At 44.2% G+C, this 15,180-nt stretch overlaps 1 protein-coding gene across 1 annotated transcript; it reads left to right on the plus strand.

Annotated features, from left to right (window-relative positions):
* The first annotated feature begins 210 nt into the window (after window positions 1-210).
* On the plus strand, window positions 211-15,006 carry cacng4a (calcium channel, voltage-dependent, gamma subunit 4a). The gene is made up of 4 exons (XM_060867189.1): window positions 211-439; window positions 12,118-12,201; window positions 13,568-13,708; window positions 13,927-15,006. The coding sequence occupies exons 1-4, from the start codon at window positions 211-213 to the stop codon at window positions 14,448-14,450; spliced, it is 978 nt and encodes a 325-aa protein (XP_060723172.1). The 3' UTR covers window positions 14,451-15,006.
* The last annotated feature ends 174 nt before the right edge of the window (window positions 15,007-15,180 follow it).

The following is a 15,180-nucleotide window of genomic DNA, read 5'->3' on the forward strand; positions in this document are numbered from 1 at the left end:
TGAGCTTGGGCACGTGTCCTGTTGTGTCTCTCCATCCCGGGTTTTTTTTTTCATCCCAGTTTAAAAAGGCATTTTTCTTTATTTGTAACTTTTTTAATTGTAAAGGCTTTTCTCAGGATTAGGAATCAGGCTCAGCACGTGCGCCCGGTCTGGTTAGAAGCGCACGGATGTTGATGCCAGCGCGTGCCGGATGAGCATGAATCCGCTGCCATGGCTCGCTGTGACCGCGGCGTTCAGACTCTTCTCACGGCTTTGGGCGCGTTCGTCGCCTTCAGTCTCATGACGGTGGCCATTGGCACGGACTACTGGCTCTACTCGCGCGCGTACGTGTGTAACGCTACAAACAGCAGCGCGGACGAAGCGGAAAACCTGCTGCAGCCTAAAAAGACCAAAGGAGACCTGACACACTCTGGCCTCTGGAGGATCTGCTGCATTGAAGGTAATACATGGATTTTTGAATGCACTAATTTAGCTGAATTGGGGAGGTTTTAAAAATTCCATATCACAGATCCAGCATTCCAAAAATTCCCAATTATTGGGATCTGCCTATGGTCTAAATCTACATGTACACCTAAAGAAAGAAAGCGACCAAACACAGCATTCATTCATTCATTCATTCATTCATTCATTCATTCATTCATCTATTCAGTATCCACTTGATACTGGTCAGTGGATCTAAAGTCCCAGAAACAGTGTGAGAAGGGAATACACCGATGCACACATGCACACACACACACACACACACACACACACACACACACACACACACACACACACACACACGCACTCACATGCACTCACACACACACACACGCACTCACATGCACTCACACACACACACACACACACACGCACTCACATGCACTCACACACACACACACACGCACTCACATGCACTCACACACACACACACACGCACTCACACACACACACATATGCACTCACATACACATGCACTCACACACACACACATGCACTCACACACAAACACACGCACACACACACATGCACTCACACACATGCACTCACACACACAAACACATGCGCTCACACACACACACATGCACTCACACACACACAAACACACGCACACACACATGCACTCACACACACACATGCACTCACACACACATACACACGCACTCACACACGCACTCACACTCGCACACACACACACACACACACACACACACACACACAAGCACACACCTGGGCAATCTACCTGCATGTTTTTGGGAAGTGGGAGGAACCCGGGCAGCCTGGAAACCCATAGACTGTAACTCGAATACAGGATTGAGTCCCTGGAGCTGTAAGAACCTTCATATTGTGTAAGATTCTACAAGGCTCCTCTTTTTATTAAGCAAACTCACTTTTCAATAAATAAATAATAATAAATGATATAACTGATTGGAGAAATATAATTTTAAGACTATTAAGACCACATTAGGATAATATATGCTCTAGGATTTTATGTATTTCATAATGCTAATAAAAGTAAAATTTTTCCATTCACAACCTTTTATTCCTAAATATTTTATTTTACATTAAAAGGATAATCTGAAGATTTCACAGAATTTGGCAAGATTTTGTCTACTATCTTTTTTAATATCTTTTTTATCATTTTTACTATCTAATTTGTCTTCAATTAAATATGATTTATATTTATATTTGAACCACAGACATGATCATAAATCAGTTTAACATATATGTCCTTGTATAAATATACAGATGTAGACTGTTCCCTAATGAGCAAGCCAGAGGTGACATTGTCAAGTTAAAAGTTAGTAGGTTAACTGTTGTTAGCATTGGGAAGGATAGTCGGCCGTGATGTCACTTTCAAGCGTACTATATACACACAAAGTCTGTCACAAATGATTTAAGAGAACGGTCAGTAGTCCATGTCCATCTTTCTTCGCAGTAAGGTCTTATGAGCACTAGGTTGTGGTATTAGCATGTTAGCTAGGGGTGGAGTGAAAGGCTCTGAGGGAGTGGTCTATACATAGACTCACAGGAAAGTCACGTGACCACAATCATCTATTCTGGACCATATTTTCTCAAAATTCTCAGCCATGTAATACCTTTGTCCTTAGGTCATGATTTAAAACGTTAAAACATGCTTCAAAAATGAAAAATTATTACATTCTTAAGTGTTTTCATTATAAATATTTTGGTATTTTTAATGCTCATGTTATGAAATTGGGGGGCATGGTGGCTTAGTGGTTAACACGTTTGCCTCACACCTCCAGGGTTGGGGGTTCGATTCCCGCCTCAGCCTTGTGTGTGTGGAGTTTGCATGTTCTCCCCGTGCCTCGGGGGTTTCCTCCGGGTACTCCGGTTTCCTCCCCCGGTCCAAAGACATGCATGGTAGGTTGATTGGCATCTCTGGAAAATTGTTCGTAGTGTGTGAGTGCGTGAGTGAATGAGAGTGTGTGTGTGTGCCCTGTGATGGGTTGGCACTCCGTCCAGGGTGTATCCTGCCTTGATGCCCGATTATGCCTGAGGCACAGGCTCCCCGTGACCCGAGGTAGTTCGGATAAGCGGTAGAAGATGAGTGAGTGAGTGAGTGTTATGAAATTAGCTGCATGATTTTTTTTAATATGTAACGAATATTACACTTAAAAAGACCAGCAAGTCTGGCAGACCAAGGACAATGTTTTTATACACATTGATAAAACATTAGCTGATACATTTGTTTTGTTAGTTTGTTATTCTAAATGTCTGAAAATTGGAGAGCTTGGATTTTGATTGGCCAGAGTCACCCTTGGTCTGTATTCACCTTGCATAACGTTCGGCTAAAATCAAGTTTATGTGAGAACTTTTCTTTAAATAATACATTCAAAATATCTCCCAGTTTCTTATGGCTGACCAAAATGCCAGACAGAAACTTTTTTGAGGTCTTGTGTATGTCTTTAATGACATGACGTGTACATGTAGATCAGCGGTGTCCAATCTTATCCGGAGATTGCCGGTGTGGGTGCAGGTTTTCATCCCAACCAAGTAGAAGCCACACGAGTGTCTACTAAAAGCCAAGAACAACTGATTAAACAGGTGGAATCAGGTGTGGCTTCTGCTTGGTTAGAATGAAAACCTGCACCCACACCGGCCCTTTATGGATAAGACTGGACACCGCTGATATAGTACTGCTCCTCTCAGTATTTTGTTTGCGCACATCACTCAGAAGGACTCCAGAGTACCACCACTGTCCTAATACATGTTATAACCCATCACAAATCACTGTATCCTAATTCTAGCAAAATGCCAAAGAATTGTCTATATGACTAGAACTGTTTTTGTGACTAAAACATAAAACAACTTTCATAAACAATAAAAATTTCACCAAACTGACTTTTTATTTACTTATAAATCCCACCTAGCATCCTGAAGCGATCAGCTTGGATACGCAGTTTCCCAAGCTGCCTCTTTCGATTATAGTTTAACAAACAGTCTGTCTAAATATGTCTAAAAGCTTGCTCGCTAACTGTGATTTCCTCAAACTGTTATGAACGTCAGGCTTTGATTGATGGAGTTAAAGGTTTGCTATGTAGTGAAATAAATGTAAGCCTAATCAGTTCAGTTACTAAACAGATACTGACTGTCAAAATGTGAACAAAATTAAATTTTGTTTTATTAGGACTAACCTACAAAATGTACGTCGCAACAGTTGGGTGGAATACAGTCAACCATTGTGTATATTTATACAGAACATCTGTATAGTAATAGCTGTAATAGATAAAATAGTGTAATAGATTAAATGGTAGGTACAAGGTGGGTGTACCTAATAAAATCTCGACCTGAATGTCCACACTTCAGTATTGTACACTTTTCTAAAATCTTTCTTTTGTAGTGTTCCTATGCTATTTTTTAATTCCTTTTTATTTGATTAAAATAATAATAATATACATTCTTATTCTTATTGTTCTTACTCTTATTCTTATTATCTGGACAGTGTATGAATTATTACTGAATTTCCACAGACATAAAAAGAGCACCTCAAAGGTTGAGCGTATATATACCCCCACCCTCCCAAAACGGACCCCCCACCACCACCACCACCACCACCACCACCCCTTCACTGCCACCCAAACCCACCACCTCCTATTTTCTTGTAGTTGATGCTGTTGCCCAGCAACCACAGGTCTCCTATTGCTATGGAAACCCCCCCTAAAGAGTGGAGAGGGGTTGCTATAAAATCGACAGTTGTTTGTTAACTGACACAACAGTAGGACTGTTCGCTCACTCTAATGACACTCTAATGACTCACTACTTTAATGGAAATGGCTGTGCTGCTTCGGTGCTCGTATTTAGAAACATGTATAAAGCTGATAAAGGCACGTCAGCGTCACTCCTCGAGACTCCATGAATGAATTATTAGAATCCGAGAGTCATGTGGTTCACCGTGGCGAACTGGTATAAAGGCGATACCAGCTTTCACACATGCATGAGTTTTAATTAATAATTCATCTAGATGAATTTAAATTAAACTGAGACTGTGCTTTTCAAATAAATTCATTTTACTTTACTGTTATACCACATGAACCGTGCTGAGTTTAGAGACTCTCTAATCTGATCATCTGTGCTTTACTAAAATAAAGTCTCGTTAGTTACTGTACGTATGACCCATGTAATAATTTGTCTGTGATGCACAACCATGATAATAATGGCTGAATTAAACGAGCCTGCAAGAAATCTTTAAATGTTTTGCTCTGTGTGTTGTGATCATCTTGACTAATCTGTGACATTCTAAATGAGAGCTCTGTGTGTTTGGATGAATCACGGCATGCACACAATCTGGGCAGTCATTTTGTTCAAAATATTGCTGGCCGGTATACAATATCATATTTTATTATTCTCAAGAACTAATACAACAGATAATGTGATCTTTATCTTTTAGCAATAATAACAGAAGAATGGATAAATGGTCCTTGGTGATGATTTATCAAAACTTTATGCATGCATTCGAGTCTGTTTGATGATATTAAACTTTTACGGATGGAGTTTCCAGTTCAAAGACAATGTTCGGTAACATGACGTGATCTTATTAACTTCAGAGCTGGTATAATGTAAGCGATAACATTCAAGAACATTAAACGTAACTATAAATGGATAAAAAATAAGTAATGTGTCCTTCAACGATAAATAAAATTTACGTAAATCTTTGGCGTAGCATAAAAATAATAAAACAATTCAGCGTATGCTCGTATTTAAAAAGAGTCATTTCTGGCTGGTTGATTATTTTCCGATACCTGCATGCCACATGATCAGACATTTTTGATCTATCTCACGTATAAAGTTTTTGACTGCATTCTCAGTGAAAGGTCGCATGACCAGATATGCAAGCTGACAATAAGCTTGTGCAAGCAGTGAGCCGTTTTGTGAGTCAAATTTGAAATTTTCTATACAGCTCTTTTATGTGTCGAAAACATTCATTTGGACAGATGAAGAGTTTTTCTTGATAAAACATGTTCGAATTTGCTTGGCACTCGCTTCCTTCAAACATCGGGTATCATCTATATATAAAATACTGCTGTTTTTATTGGCCCTTTTGGCTTTCCATACACACAAAGCCTTTGGCTTCGATACTCTTATCACTCTCAGTCATCGGTTTTTTGTGACATCACCGTTATTACTGAACGAGCGTTGATGATGGAGTTCAATCAGAGATCCGTATGCATTTCTTTCTCCCAAATTTTTCAGCAGTTTAAAACTGGACGGAAACATGGCTTACAGTATATGAGACTAAATGTCACATCTTTGAGGTCAGATTTGCTCTTTAATAATAGGGTGCAATAAGAATTCCTTGACAACACCCTACTATTGCTGTCTATTTTTAAAGTGTGGGAAAAGAGTCAGTGTGTTCCCTCCTTTAATAACAGCAGAGCCTCAGATCCAGGATATTATCAGAGAAACAGTTGAAAGCCACCCCATCTTTACCTGAGATACAGTATCAGCGTGAAAGCCGGATTTAATAACGCTGGATGATATGAGAGAGAATCAGCAAGTTCTAACAGCTTTCAAGTATTAACTGCTTATTGTTCGACATTAGCATACAGACATGTACATGTTAATGCTCTTACAAATCATGCCTTCAAACACACACAAACACACACACAAATTCCATGCACTCCTGTGATCGGTGAAGGTATCTTATTAAACACCGTGTCAGCTCTTCAGCAAAGCTGGGCTTTTTTCTGACCTTCTTTAGCACACCATATTTGATTAAGCACAAATCCTAATTAGCAGCTAAATGAAATCTAGACAATAGCTTCATCCATAACACAGATAAAGAGTATAATCAGTAGAAATTTCATTTTCTTTACCCGTACCTGGAAGCTGGCACTAATATCACATTCATCCTTTGACCAATCAGAATCAAGCATTGAACAGCATCGTGGTATAAACTCGCTTATTCAGTAATTGTTCTTTTATCCGTTTCAGGATTGGATTAAGGGCCTTGCTCAAGGGCCCAAAAGTGGCAGCTTGGCGGTGCTGGGGCCTGAACCACAAGCCTCCATTCAACAACCCAGAGCCTTAAGCTTGACACTTGAGCCACCACTGGCTCAAAAAAAAGAAAGATAGAATTAAATAAACCTTAAGGGAGTGGTGCTGATGGGAGTGGTCTCTTTAGGATAACTCATCATCCAATGACAGTACAGAAAGGATTGCTCAGTGGAACCCTACAATTTTCAGTTATCAGAACTCACCCTTGATTAACACCAATGGGAGATTTTAGAGCGGCATTGCCATAACCACATAGATTAATGTTATACATTTTAGAATAATAGTATTTATCAGTTGCAGAGGCTGTAAATTCTAGTACATCCATCCATCCATCCATCTTCTACCGCTTATCCGGGGACGGGTCGCCCCAGGGAGGCCGGGTCGCCCCAGGGAGGCGTCCAGGAGGCATCCGGAACAGATGCCCGAGCCACCTCAGCTGACTCCTCTCGATGTGGAGGAGCAGCGGCTCTACTCTGAGCTCCTCCCGAGTGACCGAGCTCCTCACCCTATCTCTAAGGGAGCGCCCAGCCACCCTGCGGAGGAAACTCATTTCGGCCGCCTGTATCCGGGATCTTGTCCTTTCGGTCATGACCCAAAGCTCATGACCATAGGTGAGGGTAGGAACGTAGATCGACTGGTAAATAGAGAGCTTCACCTTGCGGCTCAGCTCTTTCTTTACCACAACAGACCGGTATATCGACCGCATCACTGCAGAAGATACACCGATCCGCCTGTCGATCTCCCGCTCCATCCTTCCCTCACTCGTGAACAAGACCCCAAGATACTTAAACTCCTCCACTTGAGGCAGGAGCTTTCCACCAACCTGAAGGGGGCAAGCCACCCTTTTCCGGCTGAGAACCATGGCATCGGACTTGGAGGTGCTGATTCTCATCCCCGCCGCTTCACACTCGGCTGCAAACAATCCCAGTGCACGCTGAAGGTCCTGATTTGAAGAAGCCAACAGGACAACATCATCTGCAAAAAGCAGGGACGAAATCCCGTGGTCCCCAAACTGGACTCCCTCCGGCCCCCGACTGCGCCTAGAAATCCTGTCCATATAAATAATGAACAGGACCGGTGACAAAGGGCAGCCCTGCCGGAGTCCAACATGCACCGGGAACAAGTCTGACTTACTGCCGGCAATGCGAACCAAACTCCTGCTCCGGTCATATAGGGACCGGACAGTCCTTAGCAGAGGGCCCCGGACCCCATACTCCCAGAGCACCCCCCACAGATCACCACGAGGGACACAGTCGAATGCCTTCTCCAGATCCACAAAGCACATGTGGACTGGTTGGGCAAACTCCCATGAACCCTCCAGCAACCTGGTGAGGGTATAGAGATGGTCCAGTGTTCCATGACCGGGACGAAACCCGCATTGTTCCTCCTGAATCCGAGGTTCGACTATCGGCCGAATTCTCCTCTCCAGTACCCTGGCATAGACTTTTCCGGGGAGGCTGAGGAGTGTGATCCCCCTGTAGTTGGAACACACCCTCCGGTCCCCCTTCTTAAACAGAGGGACCACCACCCCAGTCTGCCAGTCCAGAGGCACTGTCCCCAGCCGCCACGCGATGTTGCAGAGGCGTGTCAACCAAGACAGCCCCACAACATCCGGAGACTTGAGGTACTCAGGGCGGATCTCATCCACCCCCGGTGCCTTGCCACTGAGGAGCTTCTCAACCACCTCAGTGACCTCAGCTTGGGGATCGACGAGTCCTCAACTGAGCCTTCTGCCTCTGCTTCCTCAGTGGAAGACATGTCGGTGGGGTTGAGGAGATCCTCGAAGTACTCCTTCCACCGTCCAAGAATGTCCCCAGTCGAAGTCAGCAGATTCCCATTCCCACTGTAAACAGTGTGAGCAGGGCATTGCTTCCCCCTCCTGAGGCGCCGGACGGTTTGCCAGAATTTCTTCGAGGCCAACCAATAGTCCTTCTCCATGGCCTCACCGAACTCCTCCCAGACCCGAGTTTTTGCCTCTGCAACCACCCGGGCTGAAGCTCGCTTGGCCCTCCGGTACCTATCAGCTGACTCCGGAGTCCCCCGAGCCAACCAGGCTCGATAGGACTCCTTCTTCAGCTTGACGGCATCCCTTACTTCCAGGGTCCACCACCGGTTTCGGGGATTGCCGCCACGACAGGGACCGGAGACCTTACGGCCACAGCTCCGCGCGGCCGCGTCGACAATAGAGGTGGAGAACATGGTCCACTCGGACTCAATGTCTCCAACCTCCCTCGGGATCTGGTTGAAGCTCTGCCGCAGGTGGGAGTTGAAGATCTCTCTGACCGGAGACTCTGCCAAACGTTCCCAGCGGACCCTCACAGTACGTTTGGGTCTGCCAAGTCTGTCCAACTTCCTCCCTGGCCATCGGATCCAACTCACCACCAGGTGGTGATCAGTTGACAGCTCCGCCCCTCTCTTTACCCGAGTGTCCAAGACATACGGCCGGAGGTCAGATGAAACAACCACAAAGTCGATCATCGACTTCCGACCTAGGGTGTCCTGATGCCATGTGTACTGATGGACACCCTTATGCTTGAACATGGTGTTCGTTATGGACAAACTATGACTAGCACAGAAGTCCAATAACAGAACACCACTCGGGTTCAGGTCGGGGGGGCCGTCCCTCCCAATCACGCCCCTCCAGGTGTCACTGTCGCTGCCCATGTGGGCATTGAAGTCCCCCAGTAGAACGACTGAGTCCCCAGTCGGAGCACTTTCCAGCACCCCTCCCAGAGACGCCAAGAAGGTCGGGTACTCTACACTGCCATTTGGCCCGTAAGCACAAATAACAGTGAGAGACCTCTCCCCGACCCGAAGGCGCAGGGAAACGACCCTCTCGTTCACCGGGGTAAACTCCAACACATGGCTGCTGAGCTGGGGGGCTATGAGCAAGCCCACACCAGCCCGCCGCCTCTCACCGCGGGCAACTCCAGAGTAGTAGAGAGCCCAGCCTCTCTCGAGGAGTTGGGTTCCAGAGCCCAAGCTGTGCGTGGAGGCGAGCCCAACTATATCTAGTCGGTATCTCTCAACCTCCCGCACCAGCTCAGGCTCCTTCCCCCCCAGCGAGGTGACATTCCATGTCCCCAGAGCCAGATTCTGTGTCCAGGGATTGGGTCGCTTAGGCTCCCGCCTTTGACTGCCACTCAATCCACATTGCCCCAGCCCCTTACGGTTTCTCCTGCAGGTGGTGGGCCCACAGGATATAGGCCCCACGTCGCTCCTTCGGGCTGAGCCCAGCCGGGCCCTATGGGGTAAGACCCGGCCACCAGGCGCTCGCATGCGAGCCCCAACCCTGGGCCTGGCTCCAGGGTGGGGCCCCGGTTGTGCCATACCGGGCGACGTCACGGACCTTGCTGTATTTTTCTTTATAAGGGGTATTGAACCGCTCTTTGTCTGGCCCGTCACCCAGGACCTGTTTGCCTTGGGAGACCCTACCAGGGGCAGAAAGCCCCAGACAACATAGCTCCTAGGATCATTCAGGCACGCAAACCCCTCCACCACAATAAGGTGGCGGTTCAAGGAGGGGATTCTAGTACATAGTTTCATAATACTAGTTTTGAGGCTTGTAGTGACTCAAAGCCTCCTTAAACGCTATTCTTTTCTTTAATAGGTCACCCCAGCACTGTAACTACTTTAATGGCACAGAACACAATATATACACGATACATACAGCAATGAATGGAAAGCTAAGTGAACTGAAGCATTAAATGGACTTGCATGCATTATAAACTACATTTTTCAAGGAACTAAAAAGGCTAACACGGCATTTAAGGAAGTTTTAGGATTGCCACAACATGACAGTTGCATTAAGCACATTCAAAGGGTTTGGACTCGGCTTGGTTTTACGCACGAGATTTCACCATCGCCGTGTGATGTTTGATTAAATTCGGTATGTTTACAGTATGTAATAAAACACAAATTATAACCATTTTGTTATAAAAAAAAATCCCTTCCTAGACTCATTTTTCACATGACCACACATTTTGATTGGGGGTTCAATCTGCCAAGCTGCCACCGCTGGGCCCTTGAGCAACGCCCTTAACTCTCTCTATCATGGCTGATGCTGTGTTCTGACCCAAACCTCCAAAAAAGTTGGGATATGTGAAGAAAGAATTTCACTGTGCAGTAATGTATATGGGGGGCACGGTGGCTTAGTGGTTAGCACGTTCGCCTCACACCTCCAGGGTTGGGGGTTCGATTCCCGCCTCCGCCTTGTGTGTGTGGAGTTTGCATGTTCTCCCCGTGCCTCGGGGGTTTCCTCCGGGTACTCCGGTTTCCTCCCCCGGTCCAAAGACATGCATGGTAGGTTGATTGGCATCTCTGGGAAAATTGTCCGTAGTGTGCGATTGCGTGAGTGAATGAGAGAGTGTGTGTGCCCTGCGATGGGTTGGCACTCCGTCCAGGGTGTATCCTGCCTTGATGCCCGATGATGCCTGAGATAGGCACAGGCTCCCCGTGATCCGAGGTAGTTCGGATAAGCGGTAGAAAATGAGTGAGTGAGTGAGAGTGTAATGTATATGTGACAAAATAAAGACTTCTAAAGAAAATTGTTTTTCATTGATACTATTCATTAAAATATACCATAGCTGAATAGACAGGTTATGTCAAGACTGTGCAAACAAATGGAGCTAAGACAAATCAGTTCACAAAGTTCAGAAGTTCTCTCCTGACTGCTAAGAACAGGAAGAATTGGAGAAGTGTCATGAACACGGAACAGAGCGGACCCAAACGCAGGATAGCATAAATAAACAGGGTTTAATGACCGAACACAAAACAGGAACACAGACTCGAGACGGGACTAAACAGGACTAAGACCACAGTAGCTGCACAAGGCAACGCGGCACAGTTAAATACAAAAAGGACAATGACACAATAAGGATCAGGTGTGATGACAGGGAGGAGCAGACGAAGGCGGGGCAGACACGTGACGAGAAACATAAACAGATGCACGTGGCCAGAGTCCGGGCAGAGTCCTTACAAGAAGAATGTCCAGACTGGTTCGAGCTGGAATCGAGGAAATGGCAATTCAAACAAGCAAAATTAGTGTTTTTGGCACTAACTGTAGAACCGCTGCTCAGTGGATGCCAAAATGCAATATCTGGATCCTGCCCCCCAAGCAGATGCCCCACAGCAAGTCCTGGAATTGACATTTTTCCATTTACATTATTAACTGTTCACCCAAATGAGGACGGGTTTCCTTCTGAGTCTGGTTCCTCTCAAGGTTTCTTCCTCATATCATCTACGTCTTGCTCGTTAGGAAAAATCGTTAGAGATATATAGTAACTTCAATTTTAAACATTAAACTTACATATTTTTATTTCATTTCTATGCTTCTCTTAAGCTGCTTTGAGACCATGTGAATTGTTAAACACGCCATACAAAGAAATTGAATTGAATTAAAATCAGATTGAAATTTTGGTTGATTAAATTGACTTTATGACTCTACAGAAAACAGCCCTTTCTGTTGAAATGTGTGTGGTGGGTTTTCTGGGATGGGGGGTGTTGGGCAGTGTGGTTGGTGTGGTAAGAAATAGGGCTGATAGGGTGATTATTGGATATTTTATACATCGCTGAAGACTCACAACTACTCGTCTGATTGCTGCTGTATGTGACTCACAGGAATCAACAAAGGAAGCTGTTACCGGATCAATCACTTCCCTGAGGATAATGACTACGATACAGACAGCTCTGAGTACATCCTGCGTAAGTCTGCCCTTATTCCCCTTCATAGTATTTTTTTTTTTCATTCTAAACGTGACTAAAACACAAATTCATTGGCCAGGTCATGATTAATGGATGTTTGTTTTTCATCATAAACTCATTGCTTGTGTTTAAAAAACGAAATCTGGATGAAACAGTGAAATATTGGGACAAATTCCTGTACAGTTCATTTGAGTTGTTAGTCAACTTCTTGTCTTTTTTTAAAGGAGATTAAATAGAGTTAATTTAATATGTATCTTCGACGCTGACAAAAGTATTTAAATATTTCATGAATGCTTATTTTAACTGAATTGTTAGAGGCGAGATTTCAGGAAACCCAAGGAATATGTGTGTGTACAGGAAAGGCCTTCATCCGCTGTGACATATTCTTATTCATTCTGTGTAAAATAAAAAACTAAATACATAAATACAGGGCAGGTGGTGGATTCGACCGCTGATGGGTTTGGTGTATATCTGCGCATCGTTATTTTTATCTTGCACTGTACTTATTTCACGACCCCAGCTAGACACGTAAAGTAGCATCGTGTTGCTCAGATGTTAATTAAGTGGTTTTGAAAAAGCCTGAAAACATGGAAATGACTCTTAAAAAATATCCTTATTAATGTGATCATTTGAAATATGATCGATAAATATTATAAGTTCATAAGAATCATTTGAACTTGGTTGGCTCGTTCATAATATTTGTCTTCCCTCTTTAACGCAGTTTCATGTTTATTGTCAGGAACATTAAGTGCTTTAAGCATCCAGATACAACAAAATACTAGGGCTATAAAAAAATATATGAACTCTTATTAAGTACAAAAAGGATCAAACTGTATTACATTATTAAAGTAAAGTCAAAATAATAGTTAACGGTGCATGCAGTTAACGGTGCATGCAGTCAAAAACTGTAGTGGTGACTTTGCTTATCCTTAAAGGTATTAATCATAGACTTATGTGACTTGTTCCAGCACAACCATGTAAACTGTTATAGCAGTACATAAATCATTATTCAGTAAAATCTACTTTTATGGAAAACCGAATTGACCCACAAAAATACAGAATGTGTAACTCTCAATCCTATTTAAAAAGATTTACTATTCAAATCTCATATTTATTTCAGTTAGTAGTCATTTAAAACAATACTGATATAAAATGAGTCTTCCTAAAGAGAAACCGTCATGCTGAAGGCTCATGGGAACTATACGTGGACATTAATGTGAACTACAAGATTTTACAAGTTAGGATTTGTGCTTCTGATACATTAGACATGTCTGACTGTCCTGGATGGAACGTAGTCGAGTTCGTGGAGTGAAGGGAAGCAGTGCAGCTCTAGAGAATCTAACATGATAGGTTGCTGTTTGTGTAGGGATTGTGCGAGCATCCAGCCTTTTCCCCATCCTGAGCACTATACTGCTGCTGCTGGGAGGAGTGTGTGTGGCTGTAGGACGAGTTTACAACGGCAGGAACAACATCCTCCTGAGTGCTGGCATCTTGTTTGTTGCTGCAGGTAAAGACTGGGGCTGTGGTGGGTTGGTCACCAAAGGCAGCCTTAAACTGTATGATATTTAGCTTATTAATAATTCTCCAGTGGAACATTGTATTATCTGACAAGAAGAACAAGTTATCACACCTTCTGGTAAAGATTTTCTCTTGTAATCTTTAAATGCTTTAATCACAGAGTCTAAAGTTGTTTTAATGATAACATGCGATTTGGTCTTTTACCAGGTCTGAGCAACATCATAGGCATCATCGTGTACATCTCGAGCAACGCCGGCGACCCTAGCGACAAGAAAGGCGAAGACAAGAAGTTCCAGTACAGCTACGGTTGGTCCTTCTACTCTGGCGCGCTGTCGTTCATTGTGGCCGAAGCCATCGGTGTGCTCACTGTCAACATCTACATTGAGAGAAACAAGGAAGTGCATGTCAAACGCCGTAACTTCCTGAAAACCGGTGCATCGTCCTCCTCACCATACATGCGAATCCCAAGCTACCGGCAGCGCAGGCGGCGCTCTCGGTCCAGCTCGCATTCCACCGAGCCTTCTCGAGACAACTCGCCTGTCGGGAGGAAGATGGCAGCGTCCGCTCTGCCTCTCGGTGAGATCTCCATGTACACTCTAGGTCGAGAACACCAGCTGAGATCAGGATGTGCGCTCGGACCTTACCCAGAACCACCCAACTTTCTGCAAGTTCACAACTGCTTCGCCAAAGGCTCGAAAGACGGCGTTAACCGCAGGACCACGCCCGTTTAAGCGACAAACCTCTGCTTCAAGATCGATGACGGTCAAGGAGGCACTTGGAAGTATTACTATCTCTATGGCTGAGTTTCAGCAAAGAAACGAACAAAGGAGTGTTGATTTAAGGGAGCGAGGGTTCGTTAGCACACATTTTAAAGCTATCTAATAGATGTTGTAGCATTTTCTGAGCTATGTTTTGGCTCAGAGTTTCATACTGTATATTCATATGCACAGTCTGCAGTCCAAGTAGCAATATTTCAATGCACCGAATATTGAAATATTGAAATATTGAACTATAATCTTAGAATTGTTTGAGTAAGTTCATGTTTTCTTTATTATGTCAGTGTGTTTGACACTCGAGGCCACTTCACACCGGACGCATCGTGTCAAGCGTCACGTGTAGCTTAACGTCACAGATCATAGCTAAACCTCATTCGATCGATTTTTTAAGTTTCAATCCACCCCAGAAACATTAGGGACTGAAGGCATGTCAGTTAAGCATCCTAATCATGCTTGCATACTAAAAGATGCTTCCTATCTTTTTTTTCCATCCACGGTCAGGGATGTAGCGTAAAAGTCACAGAAAGCCAGTGAAGTCTTATAACCACACTTTTTATACACTGTGTATTTGAATTTAGAATACATCACCATGGGAAAACAAAATAAACACGAACGTACTTGTTGTTTGCCGTCCCGCTGAAACGTGTCACATTTTTAGGTGAACAGCTTTGTAATTTAGAGCACG

The sequence above is a fragment of the Tachysurus vachellii genome, chromosome 4 (genome assembly GCF_030014155.1).
Source record: "Tachysurus vachellii isolate PV-2020 chromosome 4, HZAU_Pvac_v1, whole genome shotgun sequence".
Classification (NCBI taxonomy): Eukaryota; Metazoa; Chordata; class Actinopteri; order Siluriformes; family Bagridae; genus Tachysurus; species Tachysurus vachellii.

What these genes read in the sequence shown, in the direction of transcription:
- cacng4a (XM_060867189.1), top strand. Translation starts at nt 211, where the DNA reads ATGGCTCGCTGTGACCGCGGCGTTCAGACTCTTCTCACGGCTTTGGGC. An exon ending in CAGCTCTGAGTACATCCTGC is followed by an intron (nt 12,202 to 13,567) that starts GTAAGTCTGCCC and finishes CTGTTTGTGTAG; the next exon opens with GGATTGTGCGAGCATCCAGC. An exon ending in CATCTTGTTTGTTGCTGCAG is followed by an intron (nt 13,709 to 13,926) that starts GTAAAGACTGGG and finishes GTCTTTTACCAG; the next exon opens with GTCTGAGCAACATCATAGGC.